Source organism: Typopeltis vanoorti, chromosome 3 (genome assembly GCF_054136105.1).
Source record: "Typopeltis vanoorti isolate ZY-2024b chromosome 3, IOZ_Tvanoo_1.0, whole genome shotgun sequence".
NCBI classification, from domain to species: domain Eukaryota; kingdom Metazoa; phylum Arthropoda; class Arachnida; order Uropygi; family Thelyphonidae; genus Typopeltis; species Typopeltis vanoorti.
The window spans coordinates 115223222-115244180 of record NC_143551.1 but is presented as its reverse complement, the minus strand read 5'-3'; the positions used below and the strand labels follow the sequence as shown (position 1 = coordinate 115244180).

Below are 20959 nucleotides of genomic sequence, written 5' to 3'. Positions count from 1 at the left end.
CCTTTCCCCCCCAGCCAACTTTTACATAGAACACCTGGAAAAACAAGCAATCAATACAACCACTCTAAAACCAACACTTTGGCTACGGTATGTTGATGATGTGCTTGCTATTTGGCCACATGGCCCTGAGACATTGAAAACATTCTTAGCACATTTAAATAGCCAACATCCAAAAATCCACTTTACGATGGAACTGGAAACCAACAACTGTCTGCCCTTTCCTGGATACACTCATCACACGTCTCCCAGATGGTTCCTTATCATTTTCAGTTTTTAGAAAACCCACACATACAGGCACTTACACAAACAATCACACCATCATCCTTCTCAACAATATGGCATATTAAAAACGCTAACCCATAGAGCGAGAGCAATCTGTTCCAATGACAAGGCTCTTACTGCTGAACTGACTCACTTACGCCACACCTTCTTGGCCAACGGCTACAATCCACATAAAATAAACAAAATACTAAACACTCCTAAGAAACCCCTCCCACCATCCACCACAGAGAACTACAACAAAACAGTCACCATCCCTTACATTAAAGGCACATCCGAAAAGATCTCAAGAATTCTCAATAAACATAAACTACGCACTACATTCAGACCATGTAGCAAATTAGCCACCCTCATCCGCTCACCCAAGGACAGCATTCCTCCTTTATCACATCCAGGAGTCTACCAAGTTTCCTGCTCATGCAATCAAGCCTACTATGGTCAAACAGGAAGAACTGTGAACATACGCATCAGCGAACATAAAAGATACGTCCGGAATTATCATTATGGGAAGTCGGGCCTGGCAGACCATGCTCTGGACACCCCTGAACACAGGATCAACTGGAAAAACACAAAAGTACTACACAGAAACCCGTATAAATCAGAGAGATTGTTCTTAGAGGCGACAGAAGCCCTAAAACACACTCCAAATCTCAACAAATATGGCTGTATTAACTTGCCGAAGATCTGGGAGACAGTCATATTAAGAAAAAACTAGCTCTTTTCTAGGACTCCAGTAATATATGATAGCTTTTTTTTTTTTTTTCCAGATAGAGGGCGCCAAAATCAGGACTCTAGTCTTTGTGTTGCTGCTACAATTTTGTTTAAGTACACCATGTTGTTTTAGTCTCGCGTATTGTGACAAACAGTGTTTTTGTGCTCTGAAGATGCTGGTTATAACACCAGCGAAATATCAGCATCAAGTTAATAAATTAATTATTTACTTAGTTTCTGTGTTCTATTATACCGTTAAAATAATAAACAACATATCATAATGTGTCCAAAGGTGGGTAATACAGACAAGCAAATCTGCTGTGGATCATGAATGGTGAAATCCATACTGGCAGTTATTAACTAGTGAGATTCCAAGTAGTGAATATAATGATTGTTGATAACCTTCAGCAACAATCCTTAAATTAGAAAGACCCAAGGTGAAAGCAGTGAGTCAGTAGGTTCATGGGCTTTGGATCGGGATGCACATAGGCTAAGCTTCCAAGTATTTAAGATAGATGCAGCTGAGGATAAAGAGTGTAGAGATGATATTGGAAAGGTGTTATTTCTTGAGTGCAGCTTTTGAATACAACTGGGAAGATACCATGACCAGAAGACATTTTTGATATCTAAATAATTTACAGTGATTCTGCTGTCTTTCATGCAAAAGACTACAGAAGTCATGTGATGCACTTTCTGAAATGTCAGGAGGTAGTTTGTCTTGGTTGTTTATACAGGAGGAGTAGGGTGAAGCTATAATATTAGCATTAAGTCTGATGCAGAGCCTTCTGGGTGAGAAAGAGGTGGAAGCACATATAAGCAGAAGTTATCCCATTGCTTTTGCAAGGGACCAGAAGACATAACTTCCATTTTTACAAGATGTAAGTTTTGCCCTTTTAAGGTCAGATTTGCATATGTTGATGGCTATTTTGCATTTGCAGTGTTTCCATACAGGTTGAGAATTAAGCTGGTGTTCTCTTTAGCCAACTGCAGTATGCTGAATCTTTCTCCTGGGCTGTCTTGGTTTGCACTGCTATACCACATGTGTTTTTGAACCACTTGGATGGTGAGCAGAAATTCTGAATAGAGTAAGGAATGAAGGCCTTCATTCCAGTAAGGAAAATTTCAGTAACTAACTATAAGACAAGGAGAAAGGAAGCTGCAGTCTGACCATGGAAAGGAGAAGTCTTGGAGGTTATCCCACTTGGTCCTGGTGTAATGCCAAGGACAAGAGGTTGAGATGGCTAAGTGAAGAATATTCTGTTGAAAAGAAAACTTATGCAAAATTATGGTCTGTTATGCAGAAGTGATATGTATGGTATGGAAGGAGAACTGGTTTAAAAAAAGAATGGGAAAGTGTTGGGAGAGTGGAGAGAGCTATCTGGTAAACATATAAACTATGGTATAGTACACTACACATAGTTAGTTTACTTAAGTACAGATATAGCAAATCATGGAGACAGGATTAGGAGCTATATCCAAGCAAATTTAGGCCAAGAAAAAAAAACCAAGTTACTCTACTATAATTTCAGTAAGCCGAACACATAAATGAGTGATATAAAGATGAGATTTTTTGAATCATTAATTTTTGCATAACATGAGGCAAACAGTTTCAATATAAAAAGAAATATAATTTCAAAAAGTTTTTTAAGAAATGTGTACAAAAAAGCATGCTTCAAGCAGATTCAGATTTAAAATGTTTGTGTTTTGCATCCCCCCCCCCATAAATTAAGAAAACATTCAGGCAACTTGCAGACAATTTTTTTTATGAAATGTGGCTTAAGAACAGCTAACTGTTTTAATGACAGTAGTGGTTAATCAAGTGAATGTCCACCTCTGATAAGATGAAATCAGTATTAAAATGAAAATAAGTAATAATTACCCACATGATATTCTTTCCTGAAATATTTTGTCCTTTGACATTTTGTTAGTACCACTTAATATTTATGAAGTGATACTCCCAATTCTATTGCATTATTCTCAGGACACTAAAAAAGCTCCGGAGAGGTACACAATCTGTCTATATTATTGTTGTCACAAAATTTGCAAAAACATTCATCTTATTTCATGAACCTTCACTACAGTTCCAACCACAGCACATCCTGTCAGGATGTGTTGCAGTTCGATTGGGATGAGCAAAGAGATCGTTGCAGTTGGAAGCGTGTCTGGAAATTGGCAGTTTGTTGTCTATTAAAATTATACTAAGGATATAAGATAAATGTGTAATGTCCAGATGTCCAGAGCAACTAGCTCTCACCTTTGGTTGAAAAGTCCCCTCCCCTCATGTTATGAAAGGAATCAAATTCAGGCCTTTCCAACCAAAGGAGAGAAATACAGTATGCAACCTGTTACATGTCTGTGTATGAAATATCTGTAGGTATATAAATAATAACAAGTGGCTGACCTTTAACGGTATTTGTGATACTGCACGAAAATAAATTATAGTAAGTCTTTTACAGCTAAAGTTCAAAAATTGCCATTTAACTAACTGCTAGGATAATTAACAAAAATAACTTCTTAAATACAAGCCTTAACAAGGTAATGTTTACTAACTCGGCTTACTGGTCAAACTAAATCATTTACCAGTTTTACTGGCACTGCTAAATGATTTAGTTTACATGAGTCATTACTAATTTATCAATAACAATTTTTAAAGAAATTTCATCATGATTAATTTTCGACTTAATTTTAACTGTCAAAACTGGAAAGCAGCGAAATATACGAACCACTTTCAATGCACGTGTTTCTCGTAAATTATGTTTATTTAGTGGCACTATATAACTTTATAAATACATGGTTTGGTAAACTCCCACATTTACTTAAAGAAATTCCTTCGAAGAAGTGAGCTTATTCACTTCTTCTTTTTTTTTTTTTTTTTTGTATCAATAATGGTGAACTCTGCCGTTAAGATCTTGATTGTAACATTCAAAACGTTGCGTCGGTGCTGTGAAAGGGGCATTTATCGATCCGCTTTTATATTCGATTAATAGGAAATGTATATATGCCCATTGCTATAATCCTTGCTGTAATCAATAATCGATTTTCAGTTGCACAACAAGAATTCAGTCGGAAGTAATTCAAAAGCATGCGTTTTTAAAAATTCTATTCGGCAGCTACGTTAAAAAAAATAAAACGGAAAGAAAAAAGAGGGAAAAAAAATGCTCGTCATTGCAGCAGCGGAATAATTCCGCTTTGGAGTGTAATGTGTTGCTATGCTACTAAAGCAATAGTTGTAACGTTCCACAAATAAAATAAGGATAATTGCTTACCTGGAATAGCCAGGCAGTTTAGTGGTATGTGATGCATATTCTCTGGCAACTGTTCCATCCATCTTTCCAAATTTTTACTGTCACTTTTATCAGTGCTGCAAACGTCAGGCTGCTTTCCCGCATCCATTTTGCCGATATGAAGTGCTTGATTTCGATCCGTCACTCAGCTCTGATAATCCTCTCGAGAGGGCGCTGCATGCAGCCTGAAAGACAATATGCTTAGCCGGAGATGAAGATGTACGAGAAATGATATACAACTTTCGTTTACATAATGTAAACAGTATAGTATTAGTAAAGATGGACATTATTGTTCATTACAAAGAAATTATTATGAAGCATTATTTTAACAAAGTTTTTTCTTGTGTGAAGATTGATAGTTTTTCTTTTGAAATGGTTAAAAAAATAAAGCATTAATTAATGCTTTATTATTTTTAATGAAGAAACATTAAAAGTTTAAAATATCAAATTCTCGTTTATAATTTGAAAATTGCAATAAATATTCTTCAAAAGAGCTCACATGTGTGTGTGTGTGTGTGTGTGTGTGTGTGTGTGTGTGTGTGTGTGTGTGTGTACATATATATTGGTTTATTTACATAAATATATTTATATATAAGTGGTTGTTGTTATTGAAATGAATTGTTTCCTCCCACGATTAGTCTTTGACTCCATGGAGGTTTTTATAATAATAATAATAATAATAATAATAATAATAATAATAATAATAAAAGTAGTTTGCCAAACAGAAATTCGTAAACAATGATATTTTTTAAAGACAATAAACTTGGATATATTCTGTTTACCTGAGTTACTGCATTTAGTAATACTGCTTGCTCAATATGAGTACAGGAAACCCGTCGGTTCATCTTGGAAGCAGAACTGGCTCCTCTAAAGTTTTTTGTCGCCCCAAGTAAAACTTTTTATCCTCTTCCTCCTTTTTTTTGTTGACTTTTGCATTTTTTTACTTCAAAATTTGAAACAAAAATTATTAAATATGTATTTCATGGAATTGTTTTTTGTGTATTGATGGAATGTCCCTTTTAAAAGAAACCGGAATCGCTTACTTTTATTTTGCCTATAGTTAGCACTCCCTTGGAAAGATGTTTTACTGCTTTTCAGATTCGAACTCCCCATCCCCCCTCTCTCACTGCTTCAGACTGAGGTATCTTATAGTGTCGTATTTTTTTCAATCCCGCAAAACAAAATAATTAAATAAATAATCCCTGGTACTTACAGGCCCTTTTGGATGAAGTGGTTAGTCGTATGCCTAATAGACATTTTTGTGTGTAAATTGCGTGTTCTCCTGGCCGGTTTTTCTGATGAAAAAACCCTTCCATCATATACCGGTTAACTCATCTTCAGCCCTAATAAAAAGATTCTTCGCATCCCAGGTGGTATGAACCCAGATCTTTCCAACCAAAGGGTCTTGTCAAACTGGCCGAAGTAAGGAGGCTCCTTCTACATAACTGCGACATTCAAAAATAAATAGAAAAGAAAAGAAACTGAAAAAAAATTGTCCAACCAAACGGCATCGTCATTATCGACTAAGCCGCACACACACACATATTATATTTGTTAATTACTACTAATTAATTTACAAAATGATGGACTAACTTCCTAGTCTCCGAGGGCGTTAGAGTTTGAATAAAATTCATGTTATGATAGTGTAATCAATTTCCCTTTTTGTCTGGCACTCACTGTTAATCATGTAAGAGATCCGGGAGTTAGATTTTGGGTAGCTTCCAGCGTTCAGATTACCAAGTGTGAACACTCAGTGCAGTCGTAAAAAGGTGAGATTACATATTCGTTAATTAGCTGGCAATCTATTGAGAAATTTATTTTATTTTATTTTATTAATATTATTATATTTTTTATTTGTACGCGGAAGCTAACCCTTCTCTGACGAGCTATCAAGTCTGATTTTGTAACTTATCTTAAAATGATCGAAGATTATAATTTCAGTTATCTGGTATCATAGATAATCTATAGTGTGATATTTTTTGAAAATATCAGTTCAATCGATAGATGGATTCTGTTCATCTTCGTGAACTTTCGAAATTTTTCAGTGCTTAGAGAATTTAAAAATGTTTTAAAGTTTTACATGTGGAATCAGAAAAATTCCAAAGTTTCATTTTTTTTTTCAATCTCTTCATAATTGTTGTATCATGACGTACTAATTCAATACAACAACCAACATGTTTATAACCTACTTTCACTACAAAATCTAGGATTAATTTGGTCTTCATTGAAGTGTACAATGCCGTCAATACTTGTTACAGCAGCAATGTTACGTAGGAAAACTATCCATTCAGGTTGGCTAGTTGCCAAAGCAACGAAATCTGTCTGGTTAATACGTTCTCTGTTTATCTGTGTGTGTTATCTGGTCAGTTTGAATATTAAGAGGCATGAGAAATTCAAGGAGGAGAAACTCTACCTACTCCATATGACACAGACTACCTCATCTTTCGTTGGAAAGCCCTGGTTCTCCCGTATTGTACCGGGAATCGAACCCTACTCAAGACTCGTCGCTACGGACTACTCTAAAACAGACGCTTGTCCAGGCGGGACTATTTATGCATACAGACGGCAGACAAATTGTCGCTAATACTAAATTGTTATGCGTTTGCTTAAAGTGAGCCTAAATAAGATTAAAATACTTCGAGTTACGAGACACACGTACAATTCGAAATCGATATATGCTAACAGTGATGTTGTTGATTGTTTAGTTACTGAGAATACTGTTAAAGCTGAGATCGTTGGCTTGAGGAAAGCATAATAATTACACAACAGGCTACATCCAAAATTGTTGCATATATTTTAATCGTAAAGTATTTATCTCCCAAAACTTTTTTGTATATTCAAGTTGAATTATATAACTTTATAAATTTCAAAATAAATAATAGAAAAATAACTGCCTTTTTAAGATTAATTCGGAAGTATCATCATTTTAAGAGAGATGAGGGCTATTTGCAGTTTTAATCTCTCTCTCTCTCTCTTCATCTGTTTTTTTATTTTTTTTGTCGACATAACAAGGAAATTTTTTTTAAAAAAAAATACAGAATATAATCGCAAGAAAAAAACATCAGATGGTTACAGAAATATAATTTTTATAATTACGCTCCACGGCAAGTTTACTTATTATTATTTTTTTTTTTTTTTATCCTTCAAGCAAAATGTGACTTTTTACGCATTATCATGCAAATAGCACCAGTTACTTTCTCCACGTCTGTCTATCCGTTCGCATGAGAGAAATCGAGAATGAATGAACCGATTCTGATGAAGTGTAATATTTAGGATTCCGAAATAAAAACTGTTCGAAACCAGAAAAATGATAACTACTACTTTACAAGAAGACCATAGTACATTTTTGTCTGCACTATTTATACTAGTATCTTCACTGAGTTAGTTCATGAAGCACACCTCAGAGTTACCTTTTAGCACTGGTGATTTTAACACACACACACACAAATCTTATCTTCTTGCGTTTTGTTTAAGCAACAGTCATTACTTTTTTTTATTCATCTCATTGAAGAAAGATTGTAGAACTATTAGAACGTGGGTGGTTAGATAATTTAGTGTAGAGAGACACCAAAAATGGATTTTTTTTCAAGGCCACAATCATTTGCCAACTTAGGTGGGGATGAAATTCATCGTCCACCTAAGTTGTGATGTGAGACCACCGCTCCACTTATTGGAGGCCTGAAGTGGCTTGAAAAAGTTCCATGTTTGGTCTCCGGAGCAGGATTTCCTGACAATGTAAGAAATAAAAAAAATGCAAACAACAACAACAATATTATTATTATTATTATTATTATTAAAAATGACAAAAAAATCCTTAGCCCACCCACGGTACGATTTGTACTATAGGTTTATAATAACCTTTCGTGGATGGGAACCACACATAAAAACAAAGACATTTACAAAATGTCCATTGTCACGTTGGGATTCTAACCCAAAGCCTCAGGCTAGAGAGTAGAAACGCTATCCAATTAGCCAATTAGGATCCCAAGTAATATATCTTTCTATCCTTAACATACTTACAATGATTAAGCTGGTTTCGGTAGAATTACCGTCGAAGTAACTGATGCAATGAGGCCAGTGTATTATGTCTCTTAATCGCGTGGGTGTTGCAGTCATGAGATCGCAACACACACACATACATAGAGAGAGGGAGGACTGAAACAGCTTCAGCTGGATATTTGCAAACAAACTGTTGCACAATGTGATTGTCTTGAACAATTTTACCACTGGAGGGAGGAGTTAAAACTCGGTACATCGTTTTGAGCCAGAAAAGAAGAGTGTCTATGAGATGTGTGTGTGTATATATACATATATATCATAGACACTCTTCTTTTGTTAGAACCTTTCTTCAAAGGACGCTTTTTGACATCTTAGACCCACTTCAAGGAATTTATTTAACAATACTGAAACACATTCTACCAGAGTGAAACCTATTCCATCTCTGACTACACACGTAAATTAAGTGAAGAAAGTTAGATAGGGTAAAAATGGCCTCGCCTACTTGCTATAAGAGAATAAAAGGCGTTAGCTGAAGAAGTGTATTGGTTTATGTTGTTATATATTGTTTTGTGTTTTATATTTTAAGTTTTGTATTAAATACTTTATTTTTCTTTACGTAATTAATTTACGTGTATAGTCAATTCATCGTGATTCATATCTTAATACCGCATGACAAATTTTTCTGAAATATAAATTAGGCCTGCGTTAGATTAGTTGCAGTCACGAAGGAAGCAACCAAATCTATAACACCATGTTATTGGAACTAGCCAAAAGCACATCAGATTTAGGAATCGATTTATTACAATTTAATATTTAAAGAAAAACATAGTTTCATTATATCCTGAATTCATTTGTATTATAGACATGATAGGCAGATCTCTAGCCGCTCAGCTAAATTGAGATACATTTGAACTAGAAAGCAGTTGCAGCAACAACAGCATTTATATTCTGAGTTAACAGCGTAGAAAATTTTAGGAGGTAGCGGAAGATAGGACAATACGAAGCATGGCAATAAATATTTCTGTTTAAATTACTGTGAACTAATGCAGTTATTTCGACATGCTCATGAACAAATCTCCATTGGACTGAATCCGGAAAACATATCAAAAGCGAAAGAAAAAAACATTGTCTATATATACCGTATATAGGAAAACTATATACAGAGGGCTATATCTTCTGAGCTGAGAGACGAATTCGTGCTTCTTGCGGTACTGTACTTTACATTCTGTTAAGGGGGGAAAAATTCAAGATTTGCCACAGCAAAGCTATTATTTAATATTAATATTAAAAAAAAAAGCATGAGAACGATATGAGGATCATAAAATGGTTGACAAATTCTGAAAGCTTACAAGTTATTTATTATTAGATACAACATGACAGACAAAAGTAATTAATTTGAAATCAAATAATATTACATATAATTCTAAGCAATGCTTTTTTTTTTCCTTTCATTTAAAGCTCGTTACATCTTCCAATTCTTCCCCTTCGCTCCCCAAAATGATTGATTAAATTTTTCAGGTCAATAATGATCAGCAAATCGGTTGGAGGTACTTTTAAATTTGACGTCAACCAATGTACCACTAACCCGATGACCTACACCTATGACTGATACTGACTATGACCAGGAAAAATTGATAAGTGGACTCTTCAAACAAATAACATGTAGATATCAAAGCAAGCTCAAAGACTGATAGAACAGCAGCTCTAATCTACCTAATTGTTTGTATGTATGCATATATGTTGTGTGTGTGTGTGTGTGTGTGTGTGTGTGTGTGTGTGTGTGTGTGTGTGTGTGTGTGTGTGTGTGTGTGTGTGTGTGTGTGTGTGTGTAATCCCACAGAAGAAAGAAGGGAAAAAAATCATGGCTATTGTGATCGCAATAGGCCTAAGGTTAAATTAAAATTTAAAAAAAAATGCGTTCATATTTGAATTAAACAACAAACATGGGACTAGTTGCTGTTTCCTTTTAATGGATTTTTGAACAGAGTAATGGAATTAGAGCTAGAATTCAGATGAACAACGACTGTAAAAGAGGCTCAGAGCAGAAACAGCGTCTGAGTGTGATGGAAGTGGAGCGAGTCAGCAAGAAAGAGAGGTGTCATTAATCAATTTGATTCTCCTGTTGAAGAGTGTCTAGGTTTTAAGGAGGTTTTGGAGGCATTCATCCAATCAATATTATTGTAGTCTAAGAATGCAATTTAGGAACACCTATAATATTATTTATGCTATGATCTTTAATTAATTATATATTTTTATTATGTTTAATCTATGCTTATATAACATGTGGATATCAAAACAAAATGCAAGCTACAAGATAGATCTTTTAAACAAATCAGTAAATTAGTTTACTGATTTGTTTAAAATCAGTAAACTAATTTTAATCCCCCCCCCAAAAAAAATAACGGGATGCAAAGATATAATTCTTTAACTTTTTAATTAACTAAAAAGTCGCAAAATTAAAAATGTCACAATATATTACGACGTTTTTATTTTTTTGAGAAAAGAACCCTTTCCGAAACAATTCTCATTTTCATTAGCAAAAGTGGTGTCACTTTGACCCTTCGCCAAAAAAAAAAAAAAAAAAAGATAGAATGTTATTTCTAGCGCACTTTTTCTAAACTAGTTGGTTAGTGAAAGCTGAATTAATTTACTCGTAAAAATTAATTGCGACTACATTTAATACATGAACCAATATGCTGCATTCGAATCAAACGGTCAAAATATTTCTAGGGCTTTTCAAATGAAGCTGGGTTCGCGGATATAAAAAAAAACTGGAAATTTTTTTTTTTTATTATTTCCTGACATTCGTGATCCCTTACGCCCTTCTACAAAAAATCTCCGAATACATTGGCCTCATGGCCTTAGCTGACTCGGTAATAATTCATAACAGCTCTAACGCTTGCCTTTGAGGTACGAATTCAGCATTTTAGAGCTTTTTTTTTTGTTGTTGTTGTTTATATTTAATCCACTTCGTTAGCAAATCATTTAATGTAATGTAATGAAAATATTGATCTTTCTGGAACTCTTTAAGGTTATTCAAAACATTTTTTTTTTTTTCATAGAAATTATTTAGTTTTTAGGATAATCCGACTCACGATAGATTGAGAACCGATATCTCATTTAGTGCAATAGGCGGGTGGTTTGGCGTCAGATAATACGATAATCTTTCTCCAGAAACTAATCATACAGGGTGTTCGGGATAAATTTGACAGTTTTAAGGAAAAAGAAAATCTTCTTTGTATCTATTAAATTTAATGAATTGACAAAAAAACATTACAGGCAGAGTTAATTACAATACTATCAACAAGATTTACTCAAAATAACCACCATTAGCATCGATCACAGCTTCAATTCTGCTTCGGAACCTCGAACAAGCTGATGCTACAGTCTCCCTGGGAAGGGCCGCAAAAACTGTTTTAATTTTATCCATTAACTGGGCTTTTGTAATACTGGAAGTGCGATTGGTGTCTTTTTCAACTGCGCCCCATACAAAATAATCCATGGAGTTAAGGTCTGGGGAGTTTGGAGGCCAAACATTTAGACTGGTGAAGTCGTAGAAATTTTCAGACAACCATTTTTGACTTTTCCCAGAGGTGTGGCAAGGGGCCGAATCCTGCTGCCATACATACGGCCTACCATTGGCTACCCTTGTTATCCAGGGCTTGACTACAGTTAGCAACTCCACGAACAAAGCCCGAATTCCAATGCCAGGGTTCTTCAACACCTGTTCCTGCAGATTTGCGAGGAATTCTGCTGTACGAACGCAATCAGATCGTCTGCTAGGGATCTTTCTTCTTGCTACATCCTCGTAGTCACCATTGCAAGTCTCTAGTTCATGCCTGATTGTTTTTACTGTATTCAGGGAGCATTGGGCAGCAGTCGTAATATCCTTATTTTGATGGCGGGCACGAATCATCATGATACAAGTTATTCTCTTCCATGATTCAGGTGGGTTCCAGCTATCCATCCTTTCTGACATCTTGTATATGAATGAAGAAGGGTCCAAACTTTTAAATGAAGAGAAGTGTGTGTTAATACATGTAACTTACGGAAAAATATAATTAATTATAAATATGTCAAATTTATCCCGAACACCCTGTAGAACTTTCTAGCCACTTCCAATTAAAAAAAAAAACAAACATCTGCCACAAAGATAGATATTTTTAATCTTCGAGATAGATGTTTTATTTTATGAAGACCTTCACGAAGATATTTACAATAAAATTAAAAATTTATCGGAGGAATTAAAAAGGTGACAAAAAAGAGAAAAATCAACGTACTTGAATTCTCAGTTGTTGTTGTTGTCCTATGGGATTTCCCCCCTCCCCAATTTTCCTCATCCGTCCCTTAGGACCGGTTAAGGTTGTGCCCTCCAATGAGGGATTTCGAAGTATGTACTTTTGACTGTAGATCCGTGTGTGTTCAAGGGGCCGTTTTGCCTGTTCTGGGGGGACGAAAAATCCGAGTTTCCAGGAGAAAAAACCATCTACCTCCGTATGAAACCGGCTAACTCACCGTTAGTGAAAGAGACTAGATAAAGGTTGAATTTTCAGTTGAAAGCCACATATGATTGTATTTATGCGCTGTGGAACGATTCTACAGAATCTTGTAGCATCTCTAAAATTCTTACCAGCTTGAGAAATTATTCATTACGATTCCCCCCCCCCCCAAAAGTGATAAATGATTCTCATCACACTGGCCTATAGGACCTAAAGTGGAGTAAAAAAAAAAAAGTCCTAACTAGTATCCATAACAAAATTTCCAATCCAACTAACCTCTGGCTTACTCAATGGTATCAGCAGCGTATCATCACTACCCTTGAGTTGTCAATGGGGCTGACAAAAATAAATAAAGAAAGAAAATAAGACAAATAAAGGGAAAATGCTTCAAAGCAATAGGTCTGCCTTTTTTAAGGCAATGTAATGACTAAGGTTAGTTGAGTGAGGTTCTCGTTCCAGACACAGCAAAGTCAGGCAAAGTATTTTTTTTTTTTTTTTTTTGTTTATTCATTTATTTACTGTATTATTTATAGTTTTTGAAGAAACGATCTCTGGTATGAAAAATTAAAAACTAAGAGGCATCCTTCAATTGGAGAAGATGCAAAATCAGTATTTTGTCCGGCGATGTTTAAAAAAAATATTAAATGGGATATAGAATTATACTCTATTTACTGGATTTTTTATCGTTGGGAAAAGGCTTCACCCCCCCCCCCCGTTGAAAAGAAGTGGGTATAGTTCCCGTCGAGGGCGCGAATGAAAGCCCTTTATCAGGGCTTTTCAGTCGAAGATGAATTAGCTAGTCCTTGCAGGATTTTTCTTTTTATTATTATTAGACCTCCAGGGAGTCCAAAGACTCATCGAGGGAGGGCACCTACTCTTCAACTCACTCTTCACCTTTTGACTGTTGATCCGTGTGTGTGTGTGTTCGGGGAGGGGGGGCGGTCTCAATCCGCCCAACTGATCGCAACTATACCAACGCCATCTACCGCCGACCACCACCACTGGTATTTCCACAGACAATCACAAACATCCATGGCCACGGCGGGGTTCGAACCCGCAGCCTTTTGGCTGGAGAGCGGATACGCTAACCACTTGGTTCTTCCCTGAAATTTTTCCCCCCTACGCAATCAGGAAAAACGACAAGAACATATGCAATTTATACGCAAAAAAATTGATAATAAATAAAATAAATAAATAGATTTAGGTTTAAAACTAACCACCTCATCCTAACATTAATGTTAAGAATACCAAGCGGTGTTTACAGTCTTAAAACTGTAAACACCGCTTTTATTATCATTATTATTGTTATAGAATTAGCAAGACCTGGATTAGAATCTTGTCGAAGTACCTCCTTTATCGAAAAAAAAAAAAAAAAAAAACTTATTTAGACTTCATAAGACTGTGGGTTACGAAAGCCAATCTGGGCAGCTCGTTGTATAATCATAATCAGCAGTACTTCAGGCCTTATGGGCCTGTAGCTACTGCGGATTATTATTATTATTATTATTATTATTATTATTATTATTATTATTATTATTATTATTATTATTAGCATTGGCATTTTACTTGGCTCAAAAATCTTAGTTATAACACTATTGGTACTATAATAATTAAGAACTAATTAATAACGACCACATTTGAAAAAAAAATGCCATATTAAAATTTAAATAATTAATTAATTAAATCAAATATTTTCATATTTTGTTATGCAATATGCAAGTGCACGCAATGAAACCGTTGAATTTCTGCACCTCTTCAAGTGTGAAACACTTAGACTTAAAAATTGCCCTAACGTCTTTAAGAGATTATTACACTGTCCTAAGAATTGGTTTGTTAACATAATGTAAACTGAAGCATAGTAATTAAACAGGTTTAAATTAATATGATTATGAAAAATGATCCGCCCATCCGTTTTCGGTGATTTTCAAACTTCATTTGACGCCTACCTTTCTCTGTAACAGAAATGAATCTAACATACAAGTTCAATGATCGCTTTCAACTTCTCGTGTTTCACGCGGTGTTACAACTCGTTGCAGTACATTTGACGCATGTGTTGTAGATGATTGATAGTCATGGTAACAGGCAGTGAAACATGTAATACGAACGACAGCAACATGTTTTTCATTTCAGAAATATTACTAGATTGGATCACTAGAGAGAGAGAGAAAAAACAAATTCAACCCTTTTAGTTGTAAATAAACGTTCAAAATATTAAGTTCTTGTTTAGAACTTAATATTTCGAATCCCGTAGTCCATTCTTACTAGTACCCAGAATGTGGTATTAATTACCAGAAATTATAAGATTATGGTTCGAATGCTTTAAATGGTATATATATATATATATATATATATATATATATATATATATATATATATATATATATATATATATATATATATATATATATATACCACTTCTTCGACTTCTTCAGGTGAGAAATAAAAAACATAAGATATAAAACTAACAAGGTAAAAAACATGGATTTTTCAGCTTAATAAAAAGCAGAATAGTAACAGTCATATTTGAATAGGTGACCGCGTGCTACCGTTGGCATGAGTTGAATGTGTGCGACAGCTAATTGAGGGCTTCGCCCCCCTGGCGCCTACGGCGCACAACTCCCCGAGTTCCGGACTGGTAGGCCGGTTCTCCTTGAATTCTGATGACTCGAATTTTAAAAACTCGAAAGGGGCGGTTCCGAATCCCCTGGTGCCTACGGCGTCCCCTCCCCCAAGTTCCAGACTGGTAGGCCGGTTCTCCTTGAATTCTAATGATTCGAATTTTGAAGACTCCACACTCAGGATAGCCCCTGAGTTTCAAAACGTTTCAAATAACTTGACAAAAAGGCTTATCATTAGTGGTATTAAATTTATTATATTATATTATTATTTATAAATGGTATTAATTAAATGGTATATATAACGTATATGTCGGCGTATAAGACGACTCTCAAATACTACAGAAACCCCTTGAAATCATGGTTCGTCTTATACGGCTAGTATAAAAAGGGAAGCTTAATTTCTTGGACAATTGACATTTATGACTTTAGGGTTGAAGCAAGATGTTTTTCATATTCCCCGCTATCTGTTGCGATTACAGTGTGGGTAAAATTTATGAGCAGTTTGCTCGCCCTGATTGGGCATGGAGATTATGCATCGCTACAGGAGGTTAATATAGCTTTTGGTCTTCTATGTTTGAATATGTCTGTTGCCTCGTATGCTGCAGCTTGCTGAACCAAATCGTTGGGAATAGGTGACCGCGTGCTACCGTTGGCATGAGTTGAATGTGTGCGACAGCTAATTGAGGGCTTCGCCCCCCCCCCCCCCCTGGCGAAGCCCTCAATTAGATGTCGGATGTATGGACGTCTTTAGGAAGAACTTAGATGCTAAGGATTGTAGGAAAGAGAAAATATAGGAAATATTTGTATCTCTATGAAGTTTATTGTTTCTAACATACCATGGGGCATTCAGAATCATTCTCAAGCACTTGTTCTGCACTCGCTGTATTTTGATAATGTTAGTATTAGAGGTATGGCTCCAGGCTGGAGAGGCATAGGTGATTATAGGACGAATCGTCATCTGGTATAGTTGCAATTTGATTCTGTTGCTGAGCTTGCTATATCTATTAATTAGCGGATAGATCTGAGCAATTGCTTTAAATGCCCGTGCGCACGTAGACTTGATGTGTTGGCTGAAAGATAGCTTTTTGTCGAGAATTACACCCAGGTATTTTGTTTCTGTCTGCCAGGGAATTTTAGTTTTGAATAGTAACACATTTCCTGCAGGAGATATTGGCCTTTTCGAGAAAAGAATGGCTGAGCTTTTTTGGGGGGTTGACTTCCAATCTCCATTTGGAGAACCAACCCTCCAGCTTTAGAAGGTTTTCTTGAAGCTTTCTGGTAACGAAGTGGGGGTCGGAGAGATCTGGTTAGTATTGCTGTATCGTCCGCATACAGGGCCAAGATGGAAGACATCGGATTGTGTGGGATGTCCGACATGTATATAGAAAACAGCAATGGAGCTAGTAGGGATTCCTGCGGCACTCCAGCAAATATATGGCGCTGGGATGAGGTAGAATCTTTGATTTTGACTTGTATTAATCTATTCTAAAGATATGAATGGATTAGACGAACCATTTTTAGTGAGATACTGGCTGAGATAAGTTTGTGAAGGAGTCCAAAATGCCAGATTTTGTCAAATGCTTTGGATAGATCCAGGAAAACAGCTCCTGTGCACTGGCGCCAGTTATAGCTGGTGGTGGTGATGTATTCCACAATTTTGTGGATTTGCTGAGTAGTATTATTGTGTTGCCGAAAACCAAACTGTTCTTTAGGGAGGATAGTTTAGGTCATTTACTGAGGTTTGGAGTCGTGAGAGGATGATCTTCTCTGCAACCTTACTCAGATTGGAGATGAGACTGATTGGACGATAATTTTGCGATAGGTGTGGGTCCTTGCGTGGCATATGTATAGGGATTACATCAGCCAGTTTCCAGGTGGAAGGAAAATAGTGAAGTCTTAAGATTGCATTTATTATATTGGTCAGGTGCACTACAGCATTTCGAGGCAACAGCTTGATCACCCTATTGGAGATGCCGTCTGGTCCAGGAGCTTTATTGTTCTTTAGTTTTTTAATAATATTATGTAATTCAACAGGTGATGTGGGTGCAATATGATCAGCACTGGTATCTGGGAGTTTTAATACGTGTCTGACCTGTCTGTGAATTTTATATACAGTATGTGGTTGAAGTCTAGATTTCCATATGCAAGTTTGCACTGCTCTTCCAAATTTCTTTCCATGGCCTCCGCCTTGTCCGCATCAGTCTGTACAAGGCCCTGGTCGGAGAATATTGGGGGAAGAGATTTGCCTTTGTTTTTGATGTTTCTTAGTAATTTCCAGACAGAGTAATCAGTAGGTGAGATAGAGGCTAACGTTTCTTCCCATAGATGGTGTCTGTGTGTCTTGAGTGCATCTCTCACAGCCCCAGTAAGTCTATTTAGATTTGTTTTATCTTGTGGCGCACGAGTATTACGAAATCTTTTCCTGGCTCTGTTTTTCTCCCTGATCAAGTTCATAATGTCTTCAGGCAGACGACCAGGCTTGTGGACAGAATTGTAGAGTGAGGCCTTTATGGCAGAGTTAATTAGTTGGGAGAGGCTTGTAACTGCAGATTGTAACCAGTCTATCATTTCTGTATAGGCAGTGTTGTCTTTTGTATGAATGTGAGGAACAGGGCCAATACTATCCCTGAGCACGTCTGACAATCTTTCCCACTATATATAAAAGTGAAGGGGAGGAGACAAGTATTCTTGTCTTCCTATCTGAAGTGGTATTGAGTTGTGATCAGATGACAACTCATTTAATGATCTTAGGCTGTATTGAAGATTAATGTCCTCAGGATAGCTATATCCAGGATGTCTGCGGTTCCAAACGTACTAAGATGAGTTGGTTCAGTGGGGTCTGCTATAACAGCATTGTGTGATCCTATGAAGTTGGAAAGGATGCAACCGTTCTTGTTGGTGGATCTGCAAGTCCATGCAGGGTGCTTGGACTTCAGATCCCGGGCTATAATGGTGGGTTCTCTGACGCATAAGATGGCGTTTAGGTCAGAGTGTAATAGAGTTTTTAGGGGTAGGTTGTAAGCAGAGTAGATTTTCAGTCTGCCAGCCGAGCTCGCGAACACCTCCACGCCCGTGATCTCAAGATTAGTGGTTGGAGGGTTGTTCACAGACTTGTGCTTGATGTAGTTCTTAATGAAGATGGCAGTGCCACCACCTCTGTAAACCAGTCTATCATTTCTGTATAGGCAGTAACCCCTTATTTTAGGGTTATCTGAGGGTCTTAGGTGAGATTCGCTGATTAAAATAACATCTGGTTGATATCTGTTAGTGAATTCTTGCAGCTCCAAGATTTTGTTTCTTAGGCCATTCGCATTTCATGCAATGATCTGCAAAGAGGCTGGAATAAGTTTGTTTCTACTCATCAATGAGTGCTTTTGGTTCACTCTATCTTTGAAGGTTTCTGACTGTGGACTTCGAGCCTCCGGTTGTGGTGCAGGGGCCTCTGGTGTTCTTGTACTAGAGGAAGAGCACTGTTTGACTGTTTCCATCCGTCTATTTTTTAGCTGCTGAATGCATCCCTTGTAGTTGGCAAGATGTGGACCACCGCAGTTGGCACATTTAGTCGGGGTTGTTTATGGCTTTGTGCAGATATTGGTTGGGTGGTTTGCCCCACATTTCAAGCATTTAAATTCAGCCTTACATAATTTCTGGGCGTGACGAAACTTTTGACCTATGGCACTGCCCAGAAGATGCCCTTTTTCGGAGTGGCTTTGGTGTGACAATGAGCCCACAGATTGTTTTCAAGTTGTAGATATTTTTATATATGTTATGTATCTCTATGAGGACGAACGGCATGGGATTTGTTGGATCTGTACATTCTGCTAACCTTAACAAGAGATAGATCCTGCAAGTTAAGATCAGCAACTATATCTTCTATATGAATGTCTTCACAGACGCCACGGAGGACCACTTTTAAATTTTTCTCCGAGCCGAGCGAAAAGGTATGGTATTGTATACCTCTATTGTCCATTTCTTTTGTTAGTCGCCTATAGTCTGTCACCGTTGTGTCCGCGAGGTTAGCGTAGTGGCTTTGCGCTTCGCAACCATATGCCTGGGGAAGGAGTGTCCCAGGTTCGATTCCCATCGAAGACGTGAGGAACTTGAGGATCTTCCTCAGGCATAGCCAAGTTAGCCGGTCTTGGGCGCGGGCAGTAGGATTTTTTCCGCCAGTTTATCTGGCGTTTTTCATCCCGCAAACAAGCAAACCGGCCCCATGAACATACGTCTCTACAGTCCAGATCCTCCCAGCGGCAGACTAGGCGACAGGTCGGTTAGGAGTGGTACTAACAAGTAGTCGCATCTAAGTAACACGCAGACCCTGCATAGGAAGCGGGAATAATGCGCAGTGAAAGAAGAAGTCTGTCACCGTTGTAGGATATATCTTTATTCCTTCGTCCACATTTTTGGCCATTACATAGGCAATGTGTAGGTTGGACATTGTTGATCTTAAAGCTGCCCATCTCTGCTTCTCTCTTAATATAATCGGAGGCACCTTTTTTTCCGGGAGAAGCAGCGGAGTCCGAAACTTGATCATGTTGTTCCATTATATTGTCTTTGAGAGGTTCATCTGTTGTTTTTCGCTTTTTGCGTACGCGGACTTCTTGAAAATCAGAAATAGTGGGGTTTGCCGATTCTGACTGATTTTCCATAATCTCTGCATCAACATCTATGACACTCACCGGGGGAAACGTATTATAAAGTTTCACCTTTCCTGGCCAATTTTTGTTGAGCAGCTCGCCCAGTCTGATAAACACCCGATATACTTCTTTAAACGTTGTCTCGTTTGGCTGCTGTTCCATATCTGTCAATGTGAGGAGGAGAAGAGAAAGAAAAGATTTTAGAAAAGAAAAAAAAAAACACGCTTACCGTGCAGTTGTAGTCTTACCGGCACTGCTGCAGGACTCTGAACTGTTTCGGTAAGAGCACTGATTCAAAAATTGCATGATCTTCAAGATATATAATAAACGCACCACAATTCCCAAACTGACCAAACTCCTGTCTAATTGCCCAAATTTCTCTTAATTTCTTGGCTGAACATTTAGGCAGTTACAATACATCGTCATATAAGAAAATAGGCAGTGTTTATAAACAAATCAGAATAATTTTTTGTTACATAAATTTATTTAAAATATTAAATAGATGTAAGTCTTAAAAAACAAATAATAATTATTAACCTCAATTTCCACGTTATTTTCTTCATCATCTGTTGAAACTAGTTCTTGAGATTCATTCTTTAAATGGATCCCAGTTCAAATCCGGTGAATTGATTTCGTTTTCATCGTCATTGTCTCACAACAGATCATCTTCCGTACCATTCTTAAGATTAGAGATACCACACTTTATAAATGATTTTATTACAGTCTCTACTTTTACTTTATTCCATGCTTTGATCGCAAAATTGCACAAGATAACAAGTGATGCGGCGCGCATAGATCCACCGTTTGTAAATGATTTTTCACCAGTCAACATCCAGTTATTCCACTCTTCTCTCATGTGATCTTTAAATAGTTTGTTCAAGCAGACGTCTAGTGGTTGCAATATGGAAGTTAAACCACCTGGTATAACAGCA

General features: G+C 36.8%; 1 protein-coding gene across 2 annotated transcripts in view; it reads right to left on the bottom strand.

Annotated features, from left to right (window-relative positions):
• Positions 1 to 20959, bottom strand: part of LOC150108489 (PI-PLC X domain-containing protein 3) — a 79132-nt gene that overhangs the window by 24514 nt on the left and 33659 nt on the right. Inside the window, exon 2 of one of the 2 annotated variants that reach the window (XM_090390817.1) lies at positions 4257 to 4459. In XM_090390817.1, the coding sequence (XP_090246943.1) occupies positions 4257 to 4383 (127 nt within the window). In that variant the 5' untranslated portion in view covers positions 4384 to 4459. Of the gene's footprint in view, positions 1 to 4256; positions 4475 to 20959 lie in introns of those variants that run through there. The other variant, XM_090390819.1, reaches the window with a different exon arrangement.